Source organism: Falco peregrinus, chromosome 5, assembly GCF_023634155.1.
Source record: "Falco peregrinus isolate bFalPer1 chromosome 5, bFalPer1.pri, whole genome shotgun sequence".
NCBI classification, from domain to species: Eukaryota; Metazoa; Chordata; class Aves; order Falconiformes; family Falconidae; genus Falco; species Falco peregrinus.
The window spans coordinates 56056677-56075999 of NC_073725.1; the positions used below are offsets into that span (position 1 = coordinate 56056677).

Below are 19323 nucleotides of genomic sequence, written 5' to 3' on the forward strand. Positions count from 1 at the left end.
CCCTCACCCCCAGCACGCACACACCGGGGGCAAAGAGGGGGGGCTGGCTGGAGAGAGCAAACCTGGACTATCCACAGCTGACCTGTGGCACACAGGGAAAAAAAAACCACTAAAACAACCAAATCAAACTGGCTTATAAGTGATTACCCACATTTGCAGGACTGGGGGAGGCTGCCAGTTTACACTGAAATATAGTGTGTCTCCGTGGGAACAGCATCACGACTGAAGCGGGTACCCGGGCAAGCTGTGGGGTGGGCAGCAGGGAGCATTCCCTGCTGTGACTACCGGCATTCCCACCCGCAAGCCAGCCCACCCACCCACAGCCCCGAGGGGAGAGAGCAGCCTGTCAGCACAGGCGAGGCACCAGGCGCCTGTGTGGGTACAGCCATCCACACAGCTTGGGAGCATCTCCCATGGCAAGGAAACTGGGGGGGACTTGGGATTTCCTGTAAAAAAAAATGATGCACTTTCTGAGTGACACAGGGGAGGGAAGAGGATAAGCTGAGGTTAACAGGCTGCGGTGTGTGGGGTCAAGATCTTAAAAAATCCCTTAATCCTGCCAGATGCAGCAGAAGCATGAGCCTACTGTCTTCAGAGACTGCTTGTGAGAGAGAGAGAGCCTGAGGTTTTGGGAAACAATGGAAGCAGAGAGGAAAACGACAGCACACTGGAAATTCACAGAGGAAATAAAAACTGACAGAAAAAACCCCCAGCAAACATTAACAAAAAGCACCAAACGAGGGAGAAGGTGGAACATGATATGAACAGGGAGAAGGATGAACACAGGCTTGGGGAAATACTTATTTTACTGTGCTTTCATGGCAGGGGAAACGATCTTATTTAGTAAGCCTGCAGGATTATTGACTCATTTAGGACAGTATCTGCCTAACTGGAGTCCCGGAGGAGAGTGGCCCTGCACTCCCTGGGGGAGGTGTGGTTTACGCCTCAGAAAAGCACAGGGAATAAATATTCAACAAATGCAAGGACCATGCATGGTCACTAACTGCTTTAGGACTTAACCACATAGAACATAAAGCAAAATAAAAGCACAATCAGCCCCTGATGGAAGCCTGTTTAGGTGTCCAGACAGATGCAATCCCAAATTGAGGTGGAAAAGGTGACCATTGTGATGATGCATTTAATACTATGATTTGTTGTTCTTTCAAGTCCTGCAGTTCATCTATTTGATATTTGTAGCATGTACCCATAAAACAACTGAATCTGAAATTCCCTCCCCAAAGCAGAAGCCAAGCTTGCTTTGATACCGAGCTGCTTCCCAGAGAGAAAATGCAGGGAAGGCTTCCCATCCCCTGTCCCCTGGTGCTGCAGTAAGCTGGCTCTGGGATAACGAGGGAGATGGCAGCAAGGATCATGAGCGGTGAACAGCAAAGAAACCCCATTTCCATACCTGCAGCTTCATCCCACCCACAGTGAGAGCTGGTCCTTAGGGATGGTCCCTGTAGACCTTGACACCTGTATCTCATCACAGCCCCCTGCCACCACCCTGCCTTTTGCCTTCAACACACCTGCCCCCACCAGCAACTCCTTTTTCTTCAGTCTTGCTACTCTGCAGTGCAGAAATAAGGAAGAGTCGGTTATACTTCATGATGCTGATGCAAGGAAGCAACAGGGGACAGGGAACAGCTTGCCTTTAACAACATTGCTACAGCCTTTAATTCCAGGAGACGACTGAAATCCCATTTTTATCTTTCTGGCATTATGGGTCATTACCCTTTTACTGTTTCCAGCCTATTTTTTTTTTTCACATGAGAGGCTGAAAGGAAAACTTCTTTAAATAGGTGATTTACCATAATTTAGCTAAATGCTGTATAACATATTGCACTGGTATATTAAGTAAGTGCAACATGATAGAATGTGCTTTGTTATGCGAGAAGTGGTTTTAATTGCTCATCATCTCAATACAGTTGCACTTGGTGCACCAATATAGTGCCTTTACAGTAGTACCAGTAAAATAAAACACAATTATAGCTCAGAAAAATTCCCATATCCATGTGCATCGCTAGCAAGGTTGTAAATAAACTTGACAAAAGCTTGAAGAAGGCTGTCCTGGGAAAACTTAAAACTATAAAAATCACTAATGCCAGTTTGTTCCTCTTTTTTGTCTAATCCCAAATCTTTCAAGATCCAAACTCAACAAAAAAAAAAAGCTAATTCAATCTCATTGAGAGAAGACCTCAGCACCAAGCCTGAAATCCAGGAGGAGCACACCTTTGAAATTTCAGTCCCAAATTTGAAACTGGGTACAATTCCGCTGCTGCCTCTCATTTGTGAGACTGAACTCCGCTTCAAAGAGCCCCAGTCTGGGAACTCTGTAGGCTCAGATCACGGCTTAGTGGCCTAGGCATGAAAAGCTGAAGTCCACGTGAGACACAGAGAACTCCTTTCAGCTTCAAATAACTCCTCTTCTCTGCTTCTACCTGCTTTTGTAACACATGGGGGGGTGGGGGGTGGTGGTGGTGGTGGTGTGAAGAGACATGCTACAATTAGGGAAAAAATGAATGAGAAATCCTCTGGAGTAAATCCATTTTGACTCCATCCAGGCCAAATCATCCTGATTACAAAACTGCTATAGAATCCTAACAACAGCAGCAAACCCACACATTTTATTGCTTGCTGCCCTCAGTTTATCTCTCCGTAATGACTGACAGCAGCATGGGGACTTTGCAGCACACTGAGCTGACTTTGGTGTATCCCAGAGCTCAGAAATCTTCCTCAAAAATTCTCTGTCATCTCCTTTTCCAGTTCAGTTGTGCTCATGCCATGTGCTCTTCAAACCCTAACGTTATAGCAGGAAAAGTGCAGATGACCCCTAGGTTACCCGAGTCCAGACAGCTGGAGATACCAGATTACACTCATCCCTTTGATTCCCTGCCAGAAACTTCCTGCATTCAGCACAGGCCAAAAGCAATTTAACCCCAAACAACTAATTTCCCAGGAAATGGTCCCCAATGCCTTTATCCACACCCCACATATTTTTCATGGTCTCACCATGGATCTGAACAGCAAAACAAAGGGCGGACAACAGGTTGCGCGTATCAGCTTATCCCAGCTCTGCAACGCGGTTGGCCTGGGTACTGGGGGTATAAAAACCTCCAGGGATCCTGCCATAGTGGTTTTCAGCTCCTCTGAGAGCTCAGGCTGTCATTCCTGCTTGCTCGTCCCCACCTTGCCTGCTCCAAGCGCTCCCTTGCTGTCCCCCAGGCCAGTGCAGCACCGTGCAGTGACCGCTCTCTTCTCTGCCTAATGCACCGGGGTTATCTGCCTCATTTAGTTCGGCTTCGCACAGGGGAGTGCATAACCCAAAACGTTACATGTTAATGTAATAATCCATTTGACACGGAGAAAAAAAAAAGGAATCCATGAATAAATTTTCATTAAAACGTGACCCCACAGCTTGCTTGCTTAATCCCTCTGTGCATTTCCTTGCCTCCTGCTCTTTGCCCCCAACCAAATTACTCTCGTTTAGTGGCCATGATGGAAAGAAAATATGAAGTGTTTGGGTTTTTTCTTCCTTTTCATTTTTATTATCATGGGCAGCGTAATGAAATTTTGGTACAGACTGAATGAGATCTTTGTATATTAACAGGCAAATTCACTGCGTATACAAATATCCAAATTCACTGGATATACAAATACACAAATATACAGCTCTGGATAAACTTTAAATCATTTTTGTGTGTAATATTTCATGATTGCTTTTACGCTACTCTATCATTTCCAGTGTGTTTGGAGAAGTGTGACTACTGAAGTTTAACGGTGCAAGGAGTCTGGCAGAGTCATGGCCATCACCCTGACTTCACACTTTTGAAAATCAAGCTGGGTACGTCATGAAATCCAACATCCTACACCTTGTGGCCACCAGTGCACGATTACCGGTTTTGGACTGGTCACAAGAGGGCACCATATTACAGAGCCGATGGAAACACATTAAACACTCGCAAAGAAGAATTAATAAATAATTGGATGCGGTGCTGGGCGGTGGACCTGGCAAGGAATGGCACCTGGGGGAGAACAGAAACACCCTGCACCCAGCTACGAGAGAACTGCTACTGGAGGAGCAGTTTGCAATTATACATACAATCCCATCATTTTTAAGCTGATGAGTGAATGAAAAAAATTTGTGTCAGTGAAGTAGCTTTCCCTGAACATCTCAAATCAGTTTGCCTGCAGCAACCGGGCCAGCTCCTGCAGGGAGTCCCATACCAAATCCCAAAAATGATTCCTGAATTTCTGATTTGAGTTATTTCCTACTCCCCTCTGCACCAAGGAACCGACAACCTGCATCATTTACTGCCTTGCATAAATGGGGGGTTGCTGCTAGGAGGGCTGACATGCCAAGGCAGGTGCTGAAGCAGAAGGGCTGATACCAACACCTGGTTTAAGTGCAACAGATGAAAAGTGGCTACATCAAATGAATGCCTGGTCCTTTCCTGTATCCTTGTCAACCCCAACCTTTTGTCCAAAAATATCTTCTCAATAGTTTTCAGCAGATGGCATTAAAACCAAAGAATGCCCTTATTCAATGAAAAGGACTTGACTTCTTCCTATTTTTCTTTATTTTCTATCCTTACATAATTTCTTTGTTACTCAGGGCAATTTTTTATTACGCATTTCCATTCCTCTGTCATGGTCTTCATCCTTCTCTGGACCATGCCTATTCACACTACAATCAATTTTTTTAGGATGGAGCAACCCAAACTCACTGTAGTGATCAAGGTGATAACGTGCCTCAAACTGGATAAAACCATGTTATTTTCAGTATTGTTATCTCCTGAGTATTGTGCAATATTGTTTCCCCTAAAAAAGTTGATTACAAAGGAGAAATTATCTGTTCTTAGTTTTCTGCCCCAAGAGAAGGAAAGCAAATATAAAACGTGGAATTCTAACAAATCCTTTCCTGTTTTTCATACTCATACTATCCTGGCTTGATAATTTAGCCAAATTAGCCATTCTGTGCCCATTAGGGAAAAAAATCAGGACTTTTAGAATTATTGGTATATAATTCTGCTTATAAAAATATCTTCCTTTGTGAAGCATTAAAAATAGAAAAAGAAAAAAAGACTAAACATTACAGGTTAATCTGTTTTAAGGCATGTTTTAATGTCGTTTTATGCATGCTACCAAGTTTGGCATCAACTAAATGCTTCAAAGGAAAAGTTAATAGTAAACTCTCTACAAATGCTGCCCCTGAAATTAAAACCTGGAAGAAGGAAAATACAGAACACATGGAACAAATATGTATATGTACACATAGACTTTTGGTGATATTTTAAAAAAAATGTTTTAAGGCAATTTTTATGCCACTAATCACAGCCTGCACTCCCACTGGGAAGGAGAATAAGGAACTAAAAGATACCTCCAAATTATGAATAAGAGTCCTGGCTTACGCACAAGCCTTCCAAGAAGTATGTGTTGTGAAATGAGTCAGTCCATCAGCCTAAGCAGTAACAAACAGCAGTGATAACAGCTTCACATACGTACACGCATATGTGCATGAACCCCGTCACAGCGCGGATGGGCCAGCTCAGCCCTCGCCAGCTCCGCTCTCTGCTGCTGCTGCCAGCAGGTGAGCAACCAGCACCAGCTGCAGGAGCAGGGCTTGGCAGTGGGCTCTTCTCCACTAGGAAACAGGAAAATTGACTGTCGAGCCGAGAATAAGTGTTTATTAGGGTGATAATAAATTAGATGCCTGGAAAAAATTCTGGATGCTTTGTCCAGGCAGAATTGGTGGATTTTATATGTATGTCCATGTCTTGCTGGTTCTTTGTAGCTGAGGGTACCTGAAGGTACCATGGTATTCAGGTGTTACCACAGCACATGCATGGCACGGCCAACACCTCCAGGCAGCACCTGGACTGACTTTACTCTGCATAAATGACCACACTGAACGTAACTGTAATGAGCCCAAAGTCTCTTTGAACTGCTGGATATACCACCCCTTCAATGTACAGCTGATTTTTCACCCACTGCATGCCAAAGTATCCATAATTTATCCCAGTAAATCAAAAATTTTGCCCTTTATGGGGAAATTGTTTCCGAGCTGAAATGTTTTTTCTCTTCTTGGCTTGAGTCTCGAATTTTTCCCCTGCCTTTTTACTAGACTGTTTACTTTTTTTCCATCCACACCACTGTAATCTGCCTTCTCTGGAAAGTGAAAATGCTTTGAAGCTGATTAACCAGATTTTGTGAATTATTATAAATCTTAAACATTGAGAAATCAGGTATAAGTCTTCAAAGGAACCTGACATTTTAAAAACAGATTTTCTAAGGAAATCAAATACTAGATTATTTTCATTTACCTTCAAGCTATGTTTAGCTTCTGAATGGCCATTTAGATATAATTTTAATAATGTCTTTGACTGCTAAAAAATTTAAAATTTATTTCATTCTCTTTTTTATTCAGACTAAGTATTGTTGTATGTCACCTGTCCCCAGAAGCTGGAACTTTAAGACAAGTAGCAAAATTAACATTTGGCATCATAGGCAGCTGGCAGTGTTGTGAAGGCAAACTCCCTGCCCAGCCATACACAAACCTGGTTACCTGTTCAGCTCCTTCTCCCCATCAATCCAATGTCCTAGGGAGTTGTTCCCCACTCTTCTTGTCCTTGTGTTTTGTTTTCCTTCTTTCATCTCTTCATACTGGCTTTCTTACCTTGAGTTCTTTCCCTGCTAAGCATGGGACTAGAAGTGGCTTTTAGAGGTGTTAGACTCTGATCATCAGGGATTGTTTCTCAGCATGCACAGCCACTTCTGTCTCGTGATCACTTACAGGATCACCTTATTTTCTGTCAGAGATTATTTCTCATTACAGGCAATGGAAAGAGATGTCAGCAAAGTAATCGGTTTTAAAACTCAGGAGTATGGGTATAGACCCAGCGCTGGTTCCACATAAAGCTGTGGAAGTCCTGCTGGGGACCTACATTACATGATTTTATGGCATCGTGATCACTCAGTGTGGTATAACTTGGTACTGGGACCTATAGATTTTAATTCTAACAAAGTGCAAAATCTTCTGGCTTTTCCTTGGGGTCAAACAAATTATATTACATGCATGCACTTGCCTTAAAGTGCCATGAATCTCAAATCATTTGAGCACATTTGAGAAGCCAACCCTGATACTCCTGTGTAATCCTTGCCTGTAGTTCCCATCCCATCCTCTCTAAACCAATATATTAGAGATGCAAAACAGTCAAGAAATGGCAAGGATGGTCCAAGGTACTAATCTAAGGCTCATCAAGCAAAGCAAAGAGGAGCAAGCTCCTAAGTAAGCAGAAGGAAGCAGTTACTCACGCAACAGGTCTTAGGCCAGTGAAACAGGTTGCTGAAGGATGTGGTGGATGCAAAAGGCTCTGGAGGGCACTTGGCAAGTGACTTGGAAGAGCAAAACATTTGGGGTTACTAAACAGAAAAACTACAAGAGGATCTGGTAATTCCCTGAGCTAAAGTGTGTCCCTGCCCTCCAGTCCTTGTGCACATACAACTCACCTCTGGTGGAAACAGGATCCGGGGCTGGGCAAACCTTTGGTCTCTTCAGTTCTTAATTGAATACTCACTGATGTGAGATTTGTATATCTACATTTTAAAGTATAATTATATTCCCTTGATCAGTGATAATTATCTAATTCTAAATGTCTTTTAATGAATTATATAAGTCTGGTGCTACTTCTTGTAAGGAAAAAAAAAGTACTGCTTCTTATGTGTTCAACAGCTTAATACAGTCAGGAGATCCAGGCTCACCAGGGACTTTTTTTCTTAGATAAGTAAATCTTTGCCTGCTAAATTTTCAGTTATAAATATCTGATATAAAGTTTAATCACCAGAAATATGGCATTTCCCAACTCCAAATTATGAAATTATGGTATCTCAGCATATATTTATTTAATGTTCATTAAAAGGAACAAGCAGAAGAACACATACTGCTTTAATTAATCCTTGGTAAGCAGTCCAAGAGCAGTGCAGCAAGCTCAGGAAAAGCTACTGAATTAGGAAAATGTGCTTTGCACCAAGTGAAAAACCTTCAAGAAGGAATCGGAGTTGGACAGGGCAGTGTGAAAAATGGAAAAGTACTTCAGTTTAAAGTTAAAAAAAAACCAAACAAGAAAAGGAAAACGTAAGGAAGTTGCCTCTTGCAGAATAGAGGGCACCTAAAGACGGAGTGTGTCAAAAGACATAAACCTTTCTGGCCATCACTGTTGAAGGTACCAGCAGTATCCAGTGACTGGGACCAGCTGCTTAAGAGGCCCAAACACCCTGAAGTGCCTCTCCTTTCTCCATCATCCCTTTACAATCCTCCTTTGAATGTGTTTCTTGCCCAGCATATCTTGTGATTACACACGTCATTTCCTCCCTCTGTTTTTTCCTAGGTTCTCATCTCCCAGGTGCTCCTTTTCCAAAACTTTTCTACCCTTCCACCAGCCTGACTGTTAGGAAATCCTTCAGCGAGTTCATGCAGCCCCTCATTCTTGATCTTCCTTACCTGCAGTTCAAAACTGAGTCCCCACCTACCTGCCCAGATTTCCTTAGCAGTGCTGGATCTAGAAGAAACATATTTCTTACTCCCTCCCAAAGCAACCTTGATCATGATAAGACACTGCCAGCCTCCTGGGCAAAGGAGAAGACTGTCACCCTCTGCTTGCTCCATCACCCAGGAGTATGGCTTTCCTTGTTCCTCTCCCTCCTCTTTCCTGTGTTGTACTCATCTGAAGAGGCAAAGGAAAAAAAACTAGCTTTATTTTAGTACAAATTCAACCAGCCAGGCTCCAGTTACAACCACCCTTTTAAAGGATTATCGAAGGTAGTTTTTTTTGCAGCAGTTCCCCCCTTCCCCAGGGCCTGGGGACAGCTGGGAGCTCACCCTTACCTGCTTCCCAGGTGTCAGCTGGGGAAGCGCATCTACCGGTGTCAGGCTGTACCTCTAGTTGTTCATCTGGGTTTATAGCTAGCACCCACTGAGGGAACACCTAATCCCTCTCCCAGTTAAACCCTGCTAAAACCAGTGCTTTTCTGTTGGCTCCGAGAACAGCAGGTTTTGATTTCAAACCGCTTTGAAACATGAAAAAAAAAAAACCCAACAAAAACCCAATCCTTTTCTAACTGGATTCAAACTGTTAAGCACATAGGCAGAACTGCCATGTGTGTTCCTTTTCTTCCATCAGCAGAAACGCTGCAGATGTGAGCTGCATCTTCAAAAGTCCCCCACAGATGCAGCGATCCCCGTGGCAGTGTGCTGTTTCCTTCCTGTCTCCATTCCTGCTGTTCTCCCCTTTTTTTTTTTTTTTAATCAAAAGTCTCCCCCCTGTGAACTGGGTGCAGCCGCAGTACATCTGCCTGGCTGGCAGAGTAAATGGACCCAGCACTGAATTTAGCAGCTTTGCCTTCGCTGCCAGCAATACAGAGCACAGAAACACACCTTGGTGTGACAAAGCATGACGGCAGGGAGGAGCAAAGGAGGCAGCATCTACCTAATTCCCATGGGGTTTCACCACAAATCTGCAAACAAATGTAACACACAGAGGAGCCCAAGCGGTCCCAGCTTTCACACACCTGTTACCTCAAATTATTCCCCAAAGCTGCTCCTCACTAGCAGACCCCATCCCCACAGGAGGCACCACCAGCCTCCCTGCTGCGTTACTTGGAGAGAAAAGCAGTAATTTTAGTGGAGCCAGGCTTGAAAGGGAAATGGGGAATCTGTTTCTGCTAATGGCTATAGAAAGTGTAGGAACCCAGATTGCTGGTGCAACATGTGAGAGCGTGACCATCATGCTGCCTGTCGGGGGGAAGCCTGTTTTTTCTGCTTTGTTTTAAAAAGTCAGTGGGAACAGAATTAGGCAGTTATAGGGAGTAGGTGTTAGTAGAACCCAGACAAGAAGTGAAGTCCAAGGACATCTCCTGCCTCTTCCAGCTGTCTTTGATTTGCTAATCATTCCCTCTGATATTACCTTAGGAATTGAATGTGTTTTCCAGCTCTTAATCTTAGGCCATTGAGCCATTTCTCAGGCAACATCACAGGACTGACTTCAAGGCTCATTTTCACCCTTTGCACAACTCCAGCTCCTGCTCCTCCTTGTACACCTCCAAGATCCTCCCCGCTTGCCTGGGCTTCCCCAAGCGACTCTGCAGCCTGTCCTCCCTGTGCAGCATCATGCTGCCAATGTCCTCCACATCACATGTTCCCTTTCATCTCACCTCTCCCAGGTGTCCTTCATGCCACCAGCCCTGTCCCTGGGCCAGACTCTTCACTCAACCTGGCAAGATGCAGAGACATAAAATACAAAGCCACCACATTGAAAGTCTGAGGTCATTTTTACTGCATGTGGATATTTAGATGTTCAATAGCTAAGGCCATATTTTGGTACCTCAAGAGGACATTTGACTCAGTGACAGACAGGGGACTGTCTGGACTGAGCAGGTTTTGGAGAAATCAGGTTACCTATGGAGGCTCCTAAATATAGTGTTAGGCACATATGAAAAACCTGACGTCCTCAAGACATTGAACTACTCAATAAAAACACAAACACCCCACACACCCCCATCTGACCATTACAACATTACTACACTTTTCTAGGGTGCAATATTTTTCACAAACAGGACTTTCTCCCTCTAAATTCAGAAGTTGCTGTACACATGGAAGGATGACTTTCTCAGTCTAACAGCAGCACACGTGCCCCACCAGCAACCCAGCACTGCAGAGCAGCTGGGCACGGAGGGGCTGCTAAAGCCAAGGTACAGAGCTCCTCCCCAGCTCGCTCCTGCAGACTGTATTAATTTTTAAAAGAGCCAAATTGATTTCTCATTTCGTTCTCTCTAGCAGTAATGAACAAAACAGCTACATGGCAGAAGTGCTCTCCTCCACAGCCTATTACAGTGTGTTAAAAAGCCATCAATTCCTGGGTTTCCTGTCTTTAGTGAACAGGTTACTGTCACTACTGAACTTTGGCAATTGCCTGGCAGCTGGAAGGATGGACTAGGGCAACTTCTCTTTGGTGCTCTCAGAGAACAGATCCACAGAAGTCCCTAAAGAAGATGATCCAGGATGGGTTCCAAACCCAAAATTATCATTCAGATGGTTTAACATACTCTTCTCTTCTTGCTTATTGTGGCAGAGCATGATCTCTTATCTATTTTGCTTTGGCAGCACAGGATGTCACTTTGTGAAGGCATGCAATGGCATGCCCAGTTCAAGAGAGACAGGGAACTACCAGAGAGGGTCCAGTGGGGGGCTGTGAAGATGATGAGGGGACGGGAACATCTCCCTGATGAGGAAAGGCTGAGCGAGCTGGGCCTGCGTAGCCTGCGGAAGAGAAGACTGAGAGGGGATCCCAGCAACGTCTACAAGTATCTTAAGGGCAAGTGGCAGGAGGCTGGGGCCAAGCTCTTCTCAGTGGTGCCCAGCAACAGGACAAGGGGCAACGGGCACAAACTGCAACACAGGGAGCTCCATCTGAAGGTGAGGAAGAACGTCTGTACTCCGAGGGTGACGGAGCCCTGGGACAGGCTGCCCAGAGAGGCTGTTGGGGTCTCCTCTGGGGACATTCAAAACCCGCATGGAAGTGACTCTCTGCAGCCTGCCCCAGGTGAGCCTGCTTTAGCAGGGGGTTGGACTAGATGGTCACCAGAGGTGCCTTCCAACCCTGACTGTTCGGTGATTCTGTGATTTAGATTAAGAACAGTAATCACCCGTCTCTAAAGCACAGATACTTCCACTGACACCACCACTACCTAAAAGCTCACTGTGGGCTTCCTTAACTAGCATATCTCCATGAATCACAACAGAGGGTTTCTGAAGGCCATCCCCAACAAAACCTCCACGTCGGTATGGAGCAACACTGCCACACACTTCTGTGCGGTGCTAGACCAGAAGATCCTTCTCCAGTCTTTCCCTCTGGTCCACACAGCATTTTCCTTTAGTGGCTTGTCTTTATCTCAGCATAAGGTCATCCTTACAGCTTCTCAGGGTTGTGGGGCTCCTTGCAGTTGGGGCAGGAAGTTCACTGAAACCTTAAACACCACAAACCAAAGTGCTGTGCTCCAAGTAACTTGCTGGATGTCTTAGAAAATATTTCAAGAGTGTTTGAAAAGCCAGAGCTCTCACAAAAAATATTGCAGAAACAAGCTACCATGAGGTAGGATATTAAATTGGGAATGGGGCAAGTTTTCTTTGAACGATTAAGACCAGTAAACCCAATCACTTCAGCCTTTTTAACACATATTTAAACTAGATTGAATTTAGTATCTCTGTTTAGCAAGGTGGACAACGAAGCAAATATCCCAATTTTATTTACGCCTTCACCAGGTTTACACTAACAAAGCCACCTGTGAACAGTTTCTAGCTCACATTCATTTAACATAAGGCAGGGGCTGGGGTGAGTGTGTGGCCCTCGTCTGGCAGCACCCATGCTGGGGTGCTCACCTGGCAGCACCTCAAACACACCTGCACGGCGGTGTAGCTCCTTCCTAAGGCAGACCCCAAACACCCACAAGACCGCAAACTGCACAGCAACTTTGTTCCTCCGATGATAGACAGAAAGACGAGGTTTTCTTTCATGCCAACAGCTCATCCCTGCCAAAGGAAAGGCTTCTGCTGCCTTACAATTTGGATGGTTGCTTGAAGTGGTTAAACTTTCGGCCCATGGACAAGCAGCCCAGGGAAGCTGCACTCCAGCTAACTGTTGTAGCTCTCAAGCAGGGCAATTTTAGTCTGAAGGGCTGTCAGAGTGGTACCTAGATGCAAACCCTTTTCACAATGAAAAATATTAGCACTTTCTTACAAAGTTCTTAGTATGTATCCAGACCAAACGATAAATAATTCATTTCCTCCTCATGCATCTGCACCATTTGAAATGCATCATTGCTTTTATCAATACAGTGCAATGAATTTACACTGCACAAAATAAGACTTGAGGGCATTTGGGCTATCCAAGTATTGTTGATCTGAGCATTATTACTAAAGGTAAACTGAAATAAATTACCTTAGTTACTACATGATGATTTTTTTCAGCATGGTAAATAAAACTTATTAGTTCTAGGTCATTAAATTCAATATTAGACTTTAAAAGAGCCTAGAGATTCTATGATGTTATTAGGAAAACATGCCACAAAACATATGTGTTTCAGTATTAAAGATAAAAAAATTGCTCTGTTATATTTACATATTAGTTATTAGCACATTTTTCAGGACTTTTGATATAAAAGCCTCACTGCCATTCTCAGTTGTGAGCCAGGCACACGGTGGTTCTGGCTCTCACTGGGTGGCAGGTTTCCAAATAACTGAGCCTTTTCTGAAAATGCCATTCAGAGCCTTTTGCTAATTTACCCACTATGCCTCTTCGGATGAGAATAAATATTATTTTGCCAGTGTTACTGGTGAAGCAAGTGGGCAGGGACCTTAGAGAGGAGGGCTTGATTTTCAGATTTTAAGTCAACTTCCTATGCCCTGAACATGTCCTTTGGTATCCTGTGGCTCAGTGCTCCTCACTGCTTGAATATATTGTGTTCTTCATTTTCTTTATTCTTCTCATTTGGCTACAACCTCTGTGCAAGGACTGTCTCGCTGAGTCTGGCCAGTGTCTAGCAGACAGAAGATGCACTCCTATTTGGAGCCTCCAGTCACTAACATACAGCCAAAAATCCTGGCAACAGCCACTGATACATACACTCTGTCTTGCAAGATGCCAACAGCAAGGCTCGAAAAACATACTCCAAGAAGTAAATAATGACTGCTTGTTGCATCCAATCAATCGCAATAACCACAGGCAGTATATTACAGGATGCTATTATGTTTTTCTAACTACAACAGCAGCCAAGTACTTTCAACGTGGGCAAAATGTTTTTGCCATTAAGTACAAAGACAGAAGATAAGCATAAGTCTCCATAAGCGGTATATATGATTCTGTCTTTGCTGCCTTTTTTGACATTGGACAGGATGCTGCCACCCCGTGAAAAAGTAGGGTTTTCCCCCAGTGTTCTGAGATGCTGGAGGTGAGGTTCACAGCTGACGGGAATCCTTGCAGTTGTGCAGGGCTACAAAGGCAGCACTCATTGCCCGACCAGCTTCTTAGGCCAGATCCAGGTAACGATGACAAATTATTGATTTCAGGATGAATCAGGCAACTGAGCTGCTCTTCAGCCTGAAATGCTAGCACCTTTCTTTATCCTGGGTTTTGACCACCTTTATGGGAACACTGCAGCATCCCACTGAGCTTTTCAGAAACCTGAGTTAAAGTCCTGTGTGAGAGAAATTACCAGAAAAGCCTAGTAATTGTAAAGCCTAATTAGAAGCGATGTAGAGCTCAAGAGAAGAACTGATAAGCAGTCAGAAACTAGATTAACGAGTGGGCCATCAGTCATCTGCGAGAGGGCTAACGAAAGGTTGGCACAGGACACTCCTGACAGTGTATGGAAGAGGATACGCAAAAACGAGGAAATGACCAAATACAACATTTAAGATACACAGTATGAGACGAGCTGATAATTGGAGCTCATATGCATGCTTAGCATATGGACAACATGATTCTAGTTGTATAGTAAAGGGGAGTTCACAACAGAGGATGATAACAGAACTGTGTGTGGTGTGATGCACCGAGGCATGAGCACAGGAGAAGGCACGAGATGGATGGGGCTGGAACAGAGATGCAGCTCAGCTTCTTTGCACTTGGATTGCAGGGCAGGGAGATGGCATCTGATCACCAGCACAATGTCAGACCTCCTGTATTTCACTGCTTTATACCAACTATTGTGTACCATATATACTATACTACTATATACTATGTTGTCCTGAGAAGTGAAACTGTCACAGCACTAGCAAACCAGTGGGCTGCAACAAGGCTTTCACCATCCCATACCAGGTTAACTTCAGTAAGTGGTTCCCCCACCTTGCCCCAGCACAGCCACCAATGCCCCACAAGGTTTCAAAAGTTCATCTACCGTTTGTGCTGTTTCTTCATCCTCTTCAGGCCAGTCCACCCTGCTTCTTGCCTCTCCTACATCCAGGGCACTCCCTCTCCTCCCTCTGCTTCTTCCAGGTCTCTCTTCCTCCAGGGCTCCTCTTCCTTCCCCCTTAGAGCTATTTAACTACTCAGCAGGAACCAGCCACAGCTGCACATTGTCCACGTCAGCCAACCCACCGCCCCTGAAGCCAGCCCCCAGCTGTATTTTATCAATGTTAATTAACTTGCCTTAATTCCTCTGTAATTCCTCTACGTGAAACCTTTGCAATAAATACAGCATTTACATACACTACAGGGAAAATCTAAGCAATAGCAGTCCCTGGAATTGAAACTAGAAATAACTGGCGCAGTCAGTTCTGGTCTATGAATGTGCTCACCTCCCGAGTGCTCTTAACTGATTCAATAACAACAACGGTCAGGGCAGTAAAAGACAGCAGCTAATTAAACAAAATAATCTTTCTTTTTCACTAAACCACTGGATAAAAACTGCAAACTGAAATTTGAAATGACAGTAGCATCACAAAAATTGTCAAAAGTTCAAAGTTCCATCTTTGCACATCTCTCACTTCGTGTAAGTAAATTTAATTGCAATTCCAATAGAAAAAGATGCAAACATCCACAAAACAGCCACAAGTTGTGACTGAAAGCTTAGAGAAAGCCTCTAACCTTTGCACTGAAAGTGTAGTTATGACAGCTTTGAGACTGGCTCTCTTTTTTTCTTTCTTTTTTTTTTCTTCTTTTTTTTTTTTTCTCTTTCTCCCTAGCTCCTTTAAAATCAATGGAATGACAAAACTATCAATCAGAAATATGTTATTTTTCCACTTGCCCGCTGGGAGTCCAGAAAATAGTTAAACATCAGCTCATCCCATCAATCAGTGAGCTTTGAGCATATTTTTAAGTGCCACCCTGAATAGAAATACCTTTTTTTTTTTAATTATTATTTTAACACTTGTTCTAAGACTCATTCAGGTCAAAGGAAAGACCTTGCTCCTTCAGATGGTTTGGATTAGCCCCTTGCTTACTGGGAAGAACACTGATATTTTACTGACTAAACTATATACAGAGCAAATCCCTGAGATGATTCAAATACTCCTAAACGTGCAGCATGCTTCATCTTTCGCAAGACCACCAAACTCCTATCTTCTGCAACAATGAAGAGGGAAAGGAAAGAAACAGAGCTTTGAGAAGCCAAGAAGACTGAATTCTGCAGATCTCAGAATGACCATGATATTTTGCTGTATAATTAACAGGAGAAGGGGAAGAAGGATACACAACAGCTACCTATATTTTAACAATTATGCAGATTCCCCACAAAACATTAATTCATTTTGCGAGTCATGCCATTCTAAACATGCAGGTTTAAAATATGCAGTTATTCTGCTAAGGCATTCCAACACTCTTGTTATAATGTTTTATGAATTTGGCTTTGGCATTTTCAGGTTCTTTAATTTGCATTCTAAAAACTGAGAATGGGAGACCAACAGCAATGTGTGCTTGGGAACTGGGCTACTGGTCTTTCATCTTGCTTATCAGGGACCTTAATCAAGATTTCACCACTTAGCCAGTTAGAGAAAGCTGTGAAAAACAACTATAATGCAGAAAAGTAATTAGTGTTGTAAAATGGCTTTGGGTCCTTGGATGAGTGACATTTCAGATTAGCATCTTGCCCTTAAATGTGAAGTCACCCTTGGGTAAATTTCAGGAATATCTATTGGCTTTATAAAACGTCCTCTGGATGTATTAAAGTCAGTATCAATGGTATTAGTAGCACAACAACAGAACAAGCCCTTCTAAAATATCTGTGCATGTTTGCACAATACTATTTTGTGCTTTGTCCATTGCAGAAACAGTATTTTAGTAATTTCAGATCAGGCAAGACTGATGTTCAATTGTGCTGCAGACATTAAGAGTACATGGGAGGACTGAGATGGATTTGAAAACATTCAAGATTGGAGTCTTAATAAAACTTTATATGGCACCAGTATGTGCCCATAATTGGAAAAGCATGAGAAATACTGTTTTTTCACAGAAGACTGCAGTTTTGTGGAAAATATGCCTTCTGTCCATGTAAAGCTATACTCACCAGAGGGGGGATATAACACCTAGCTCTATGGCAATACTTCATTCTCTGTTCGTGCAAAAGTTTGTAATTAAATAAACTCATGAATTAGATTTATGAATTAAGCTAATGCATTAACATCATCATTCCCCTGTACTCTACCAAAGAAAGAAAATAGAAGTAAAGCTCTCAACAAGACACCTCTTCCTTCATTAGGGCTATTAGGGATAGCAGTGCTAAAAAAAGGATGCTAGACAAATAATTCTGAACTGCGATGCAGCTAATGTTTCCATTATCATTATTCCCAGAGAGTGGTTATGGGCAGCACCATTCCCAGGAGTACACTGAGCCTGAAAAAGAGCTCCTGCCCATCGTCAGGTGTGTTTGTGAAGGTGCCTGATGTCTGCAATTGCATTCCCCTGTAGCTGAATTGGTGGGAGAAGTTGGAGACAGCTGTGCTGGGGGCAGCTGGGGAACATGTTTATTCAGCACTACCCTTTAACACTCTCTCTTTTCAGTACAGGTATTAAAATTGTTCCCCAATGGACATAACAGACAAGGAAAGCCAAACACGTGGAAGGATTTCATCCAGTTCCCCATTAAATTCAAAAGAAAAACTAATAACTTCAGTGATAATAGGAGTTGGACTGGAACCTACATGAACAGCATACCACAAATCATTTTATTCTCGCCAAAGCTTGTTCCAACTGCAGCGATTTCCAGCGAGAGCTGGAATCTACATCCCCCCAAACAGCTCTACTCCAGAAAATACTACATGCATTAATTCAAGCATTATTTGGTTTTCCCCTGACTAGAAAATGTAAGGCAGCAGAGGATAAAAAGAGCACATAGCTTGTGTGCAAGCACCAGCCCAGCTGCTGCTGGACCACTGTTTGCCTGTTGCTTAGCAATACTTCACTTCTCTGCTGGAAAAAAGAGTTTCAATGAGGGAATATAAACCTGATTTTTTGTTTATGGTAAAATAATGACTGATAGTGCTCCAACCACTTCTTCCAACCTCATGCTACATCACCTACTGAATGCTCTTTGGGACAAAGGTTCTAGTTTTTAATGCATAGCTATGAGCCCACTGGAGAGCCCTAAATAAAAAAAAAATATAATAACAGAGCAGCAGTGTTTGCATATTTATGAGGAGGAAAGCTGGAATAGGAATTTTATGATTGAATATTTTGGCATGGCTCTGGGCAACCAGCTCTGGCTGCCCTTGCTTGAACAGGGAGTTGGACAAGGTGATCTCCTGAGGTCCTTTCCAACCACAACCACTCCTTGATTCTGTAATTTCAGAAGCAAAATAAAGAACAGAAGGAATACAGAAATAAATAAATAAATTAAAAAAATTTAAAAAGATGCTCAGAGGGCAAGGAAGCAAAGCAAAGACACTGCAACATCTTCATGCCTCACTCACCAGTTATCCATTTAGCCTCTGGGTCATGAATTTTGAAATCATCACTGAAGAGATCTTCCACTGTTATCTTCTTCTTCTGAGACAAGCTGTTGTCTTCAACTGTAAAAGATTTGAAAACAAACTGCCATTACTTCAACTTTGAAATGTATCTGAAAATACAGCAACTGTGAATAGGGCCACGTCATATCTCATTTGGAACAGTCCACGTTAGGCATTCTGCCATGCTTAAGCCCCTTCCCATTGTCAGTGTTATAAAAGGACCATCCAGTGGGTCACGAACAGAAACTCCTTGTTATTTATGCATGTATTCAGCAACTACAAAAAAACCAAGATGTGGTTACACACTTTCAGGCATAAACTGATCCAAAAAGATTTTTAAAGTTATGAAAACAAGCCTACAGATGTCATAGTGCTATAAGATCCTGACTATTCTGAAGAATTATAAAGCTACTTAGCACTAAGACTATTCTAAAATCATCAGATAAATTTAAAAATCATAATTAAAAGTGACCAAGTTTTTATAGCTTATGTTTTTATTTCCTTAAAAACTGTCATGCAGAACCACATTTGAAAATTATTTAGCCTTAGAAGGGCTCATACGGATTACTTCAGGAATTCATAAAAAATTTTCCATGGGAATCAGACACTTGGCTGCAGGAACACTTTTGAAAAATCTGAGAGACATAACCCTAAATCCTTAGGTGTCGCATAGCTGTCCCATACTGATTTTAATTTTTAGTGAAAAGATATATGGTTTCTTTTGCAAACACGCGAATCTGGACAGCTTTTACAATGAAGAACCAGACTGTCAGTTTAAGATCCTGTAAGATCAACTTGTAATAACAAAAGTGTTCTTCATTTAGTTAATTCTT

At 42.9% G+C, this 19323-nt stretch overlaps 1 protein-coding gene across 4 annotated transcripts in view; it reads right to left on the bottom strand.

Moving 5' to 3' along the window:
* Positions 1-19323, bottom strand: part of DPP6 (dipeptidyl peptidase like 6) — a 572063-nt gene that overhangs the window by 157063 nt on the left and 395677 nt on the right. For all 4 annotated transcript variants that reach the window (XM_055805889.1, XM_055805888.1, XM_055805890.1 and 1 more), the window contains exon 3: positions 18452-18550. In XM_055805889.1, the coding sequence (XP_055661864.1) occupies positions 18452-18550 (99 nt within the window). The remainder of the gene's footprint in view (positions 1-18451; positions 18551-19323) is intronic.